General features: G+C 37.6%; 1 protein-coding gene across 2 annotated transcripts; it reads left to right on the top strand.

The window, feature by feature from the left end:
- The first annotated feature begins 536 nt into the window (after positions 1–536).
- LOC145057091 (protein phosphatase 2C 29-like) lies at positions 537–5,300 on the top strand. Of its 2 annotated transcripts, XM_079004858.1 has the most exons (4): positions 540–2,391; positions 3,295–3,408; positions 4,347–4,611; positions 4,687–5,300. In XM_079004858.1, the coding sequence occupies exons 1-4, from the start codon at positions 676–678 to the stop codon at positions 4,809–4,811; spliced, it is 2,220 nt and encodes a 739-aa protein (XP_078860984.1). In that variant the 5' UTR covers positions 540–675; the 3' UTR covers positions 4,812–5,300. The 2 variants fall into 2 exon arrangements, 1 of the variants encoding a protein (XP_078860984.1); XR_013685966.1 differs by lacking the exon at positions 4,687–5,300 and having other exon boundaries at positions 537–2,391; positions 3,275–3,408; positions 4,347–4,484.
- Positions 5,301–5,523: the final 223 nt, after the last annotated feature.

Raw genomic sequence — 5,523 nt, 5'->3', positions numbered from 1 at the left:
TGGAGCATCATACCATCTCACAAATCAACATGAGTTGCCAGCCTTTAAACAACACCAAAACCTTCTACCAGGGTTCATATTTGTCCAAGAAGTCACAAGCATTGCATTACTTCAACACCACATCCACAAATCACCATTGTTGTTGGATGGAAAACCTTCGTCTTCACAAAGACGAAAGAAGGAAAGAAGAGAGAAAGAAATGATGATGTGCAATTGTACTTTTGATCAACATTTAAGCTGATGTAAGGGTGTCTAATGGGAAATGACAAAATTACCCTCATGTGAAGGGAACATGGAGGTGGTCTAACGGGAGAATCAAACATATGTCAGGGGGAGGGATGAATTTGAAACAAAAAGTAAATTAAAGGGACCACCGGTGTTACTTTTTCAATACTTGGACTAAAGGTGTGAAGTTGGCCCTACCTCATGGACGAAATATGTAATTTACTCTTGAAATTATTATGGATTTTTAATGAATAAAACTCGCTTTCTCCCACGACAGTTTTCTTCCTATTTAAAGCAAAGTCTTCTTTCTCTCTCCAATTTTTAAATCATCAACTCACTTTCTCTCTCTAAAGCCAATCTTTCTCTCTCTAAAATTCCTTGATTCACACACACCACTGTGTGTATGCAAAATTTGTTGGAAAAAAGTGACAGTGGTTTGAATCAAATGTGATGGGAGGAGGATTCTCGCAGCTCCTCCCCTGCTTCAATCCGGCAGAGAAACGGCGGACTGAATCACCGGAGCTGATTTTCACGGCTACCGACCCTTTAGACGAAACCCTAGGTCACTCCTTTTGTTATGTTCGTTCATCAGCTCGGTTCCTCTCTCCTTCTCACTCCGATCATTTTGTTTCTCCTTCGCAATCTCTGCGATTCTCTCCGTCGCACGAATCTTCCTCGACGAGGTCGCGGCAACCGTACGGCGTGTCGGAGACTGGTTTCAAAGCGATTTCAGGTGCCTCGGTAAGTGCGAATACCTCCACTCCCCGGACTGTCCTTCAGTTAGAGAATATTTACGATGATGCCACTGATTCTGTTGGTGGCGGGGTCAAGTCTAGTATAGTCAATGGATTTGAAAGTACGTCTTCGTTTAGTGCGCTTCCGTTGCAACCTCTGCCACGAGGAGACTCTGCGAGGGCGGCGTCCGGTCAAATGGAGAGAGCATTCTTCATGTCTGGTCCGATCGAGCGCGGGGCTCTATCCGGTCCGTTAGATTCAAACCTCGGCTCGGATTCTAACAATGGTATCCCGTTCTCCGCGCCGCTCAATGGTGGCATGTACGTCAAAAAGAAGAGAAGGAAATCCATTCCTGGGATCCGGAAGGCGTTCAATCGGAACTTCCCTCGGCCTTGGGTAGTTCCCGTACGGAGCTTCGTCGGAGGCCGGAAGGAAGCTCCGGCAGGTGGTGGGGGAGGAGAAGAATCGGAGAGGAAGAACGAGAACGACGTTCAGTGGGCTTTGATGAAAGCGGGGGAGGATCGGGTGCACGTCGTCGTATCAGAAGAACACGGGTGGCTATTTGTTGGCATTTATGACGGATTCAACGGTCCTGATGCTCCGGAATTCCTGATGGGAAATTTATATAAAGCCATGTATAAAGAGCTCGAAGGTTTGTTTTGGGATTTAGAAGATGAACCTCCCGCTCAAGATCAATCTTCTCCACCACAACTACAACAAGTAGAATCAACAGATATAAATTCAATTCCTGTAAAGAAGGTTTCATTTCAACCTGGAGAAGAACTAGCAACCAGAAGGAGAAGATTATGGGAATACCTTGCGGAAGAAGAACCTGAAGATGGACTCGATCTTTCTGGTTCTGAACGGTTTGCATTTTCAGTCGATGATGCACTCAGTATAAGCAAAACCAGCTCCACAGTTGGTCGCAGGTCTTTATTGTTGTCCAGATGGAGAAACGGGTTTGGTAAACATAAGGAAGGCAGTAAATTATTTGCTTGGAAATTCGGGTTGGATGCCAAAGAGCAAAAAGAAGTGGAAAACAGAACAGAGGAGACATGTAATGTTATTAAAAGTGGTAGGAAGAAGAAATCTGGTCCAGTAGACCATGAGTTAGTCTTGAAAGCAATGTCAAGAGCTTTGGAAGTAACAGAGCTTGCATATCTGGATATGACTGATAAGGTCATGGATCAATATCCCGAGCTTGCTCTTATGGGTTCCTGCTTATTGGCTGTGTTGATGAGAGATGAAGATGTGTATGTAATGAATTTAGGAGATAGTCGTGCCATTGTTGCACAACATGATGAAATTGAAGAAGTTGGTTCATCTCACACAGAGGATAATGTAGTTAAGGAATCCATAGAAGTTCCTATTGAAGATTCGAGGTTGACAGCTTTGCAACTTTCTACCGATCATAGCACAAGCATCGAAGAAGTAAGTTTCTAAGTTCTTGATCTTAAAATTCAACCGTTTTGATGTCTTTAAGAGATCTTGTTTCTTCTCTAATTATAATTTAAACATGATATATCTTCTTGATTGTGGATTACGATAGAGACTACTGAAATACTGGAAATTTAATCCTTTATTTGTTAATTCAATGATTTGAGGTTTTTGAATCATTTTAAAGTAGACTATCTTGTATCTTTGTGCTACCTTCCTACCCATGTGCTTTTACTGAATATATTTTGACTTAATGGGGACATGACTCGTTTAAGTGGTACCTTTATACAAATTTGGCCTCATTTATATTTTCCTTGTGTGCTATCATTTTCTAAAATACTTTGAACATCATTTCTGATTTATCCATATCGTAAGGAATCTTAATTGCGGATTATGTTTAAGGTTCTTTCTTTTCTATCATGTCTAATGTCACTATCATGAGCATTGGATACTAATCGTATCTCAAATTTTTATGACTTTATCCTCATTGACTTAAAATATTTTTGGTTAGACTTTTTGGTTTGGACAAGATTGGAGTCCATTAGTTAGTGAATTTGGTATCACATGATTAGATAAGGTATGAGCCAACAAGTTAACTTTAGTCCTTGTCTTTGCTTTCTCTTTCTTTAACTCTTTATTGATGTCATGTCGTTTGTTTCCTTAAATTTGAACCACATTTCAACTTACATAATCACTTCAAACTTTCTTCCTGCATTTAATCCATGACACATGTCCAAATAATTTTTTCATCCCATTATAAAGTTTAGAGTAAGATCCTGTTTTATTAAATGTTTTTAGATTTTTGGATATGGTTTTAAGATTTTCTTAAGTCGAATATGATATATAAATTTATTAAAGATGTTTTAAATTATCGCAGAAATGTTGTTGCTATTGCAGGAAGTTACTAGAATCAAGAATGAGCATCCGGATGACAGTAATTGTATTGTGAATGATAGAGTGAAAGGTCGTCTTAAAGTAACTCGTGCTTTTGGGGCTGGATCCCTTAAAAAGGTTTGTTGCTTCATTCTTTCTTTTGTTTGAAAAATATTCAAGAAAATGGTGACCCACTTGAGGAAATGAATTGAAAAAAAAAATAATAATAATAATTCAGGGCAAATTTGTAAAAAATTAAGGACTTTAACTTACTTATTCTATTAAGTCGTTCTTTCTGCATTGAATCAAAAAGAAACAATGATTCTTTTTTTTTTTTTTTTCGTCTTTGATGTCTGTCTGGAGTAAGAGGGGTATGAATAAAGACTGTTTCTTTATTGGACCAATGAACTATCTGAATGAGAGTAAATGACGATTTTACCCCTCCATGTTCATGAACTGTCTGAACGAGCGTAAATGATGATTTTACCTTTTCATCTTAATGCACTGTCTGAATGGGTGTAAATGACGATCTTACCCTTCCATCTTTAATGGACTGTCTAAATGGCGATTTTACCCTTCCGTCTTAATGAGTTGTCTGAATGACGATTCCGCCCTTCCAATGTGTCTGAACAGAGTGTAAATGACCAGTTTACCCTTCCATCTTAATGAAGTGTCTTGAGGAGTGTAAATGATGAATTTACCCTTCTGTCTTAATGAAATGTCTGAACGAGTGCAAATGACGATTTTACCCTTCTGTCTTCATGAATTGTCCGATGATTTTACGCTTCTCATATTTAATGAACTGTCCGAATTAGTGTAAATGACGAGTCAACCCTTCCGTCGTTAATGGACTGTCGAATGACGATTTTACCCTTCCCATCTTAATTAAGGAAGTGTCCGAATGAGTGTAAATGACGATTTTAGCCTTCCCATTTAAATGTTTAATTAAGGAAGTGTTTGAATGAATGAGTGTGTGTTAATGACTGATTCTAGCCTTTTCCATCTTAATAAATGAAAACTGTCTGAACGAGTGGTAAATAAATGACGATTTTACCCTTTAACCATGTGTGTTTCAGGCGAAATGGAACGACTCGTTATTGGAGATGTTTCGCAACGATTATATCGGAAACGCACCGTACATATCTTGCGTGCCTTCTGTAAGACACCATCAACTGTGTCAAAGAGACCAATTTGTGGTTCTTTCATCAGATGGATTGTATCAATATTTTAGCAACCAAGAAGTCGTTTCTCATGTCCACAATTTCATCCACAAGTTTCCAGATGGTGACCCCGCCCAACACCTCATAGAGGAGCTTCTTCTACGCGCCGCCAACAAAGCCGGTAATCCCCCACTTCTCCACCAACATACTTTTTTTTTTTCTTTTTGATTTTTATAAATAATAAATTTGTGTATAGGGATGGATTTGCATGAACTGTTGGACATCCCACAAGGTGACAGGAGGAAGTACCATGATGATGTAACAGTCATGGTCATTTCTCTCGAAGGCCGAATTTGGAAATCATCAGGAAAATACCTCTAAAACCAAACCAAACCAAACATATAAATCCTAAATTTTGCATTATTAAAACTTGGGGGGTGTAATTGGTCTTTTAAGAAAAGAGGGAGTTGTTGATCTTTGTTTTTTTCTTTTTCTTTTTTTGGGAGGGGGGGTGGGTGGGTGGTAAATTATTTTAATCTTTTGATTTGTAATTTGTGTTAGATTTTTTACATAGGTGGGAAATCTTTGTTTTATTTTTAGTAGTTTTAAGGGATGTGTTGTAAGTTGGGGAGGGTTTTTTTTTTTTTTTTTTTTTTTTGGTACATTTTTTTTTTGCTACATCTATTTAGACATTGAGAAATTTTCACTTGCAAAAGTGAAAATATGTAATTTTGATGGAGGGTGGGTTACAAGAATTTAGAGATTATATTGTACGTGTCAAATGTCAATTTCAATTTCAATTTAGTTGTTGAAAGTAAAACAGGTTTAATCTTATATATTCAAAAAGGATAATTTTCCATTTTAGAAGAATTATTGTTAATAAAATAAATGTACAACTTGTTTGGTAAGAGAAGTTGGACGACTTTTACTTTTGATTATCTTCAAGATATTTTTTTGGTACAAATTAATTATAAATTCGTATATATTTGAATTTGTACGTACCTCGTTTTATTTATTTATTTTATTGTTAGTCAGTCATTATTATCTTTGTCATTATCATAATATCATCACAACCAACTACTATTTTATGTCA

Source organism: Lactuca serriola, chromosome 6, assembly GCF_051521515.1.
Source record: "Lactuca serriola cultivar US96UC23 chromosome 6, Lser_US96UC23_V15, whole genome shotgun sequence".
NCBI classification, from domain to species: domain Eukaryota; kingdom Viridiplantae; phylum Streptophyta; class Magnoliopsida; order Asterales; family Asteraceae; genus Lactuca; species Lactuca serriola.
Note: the sequence above shows the minus strand (reverse complement) of the source record. Positions and strands in the feature narration are given on the sequence as shown.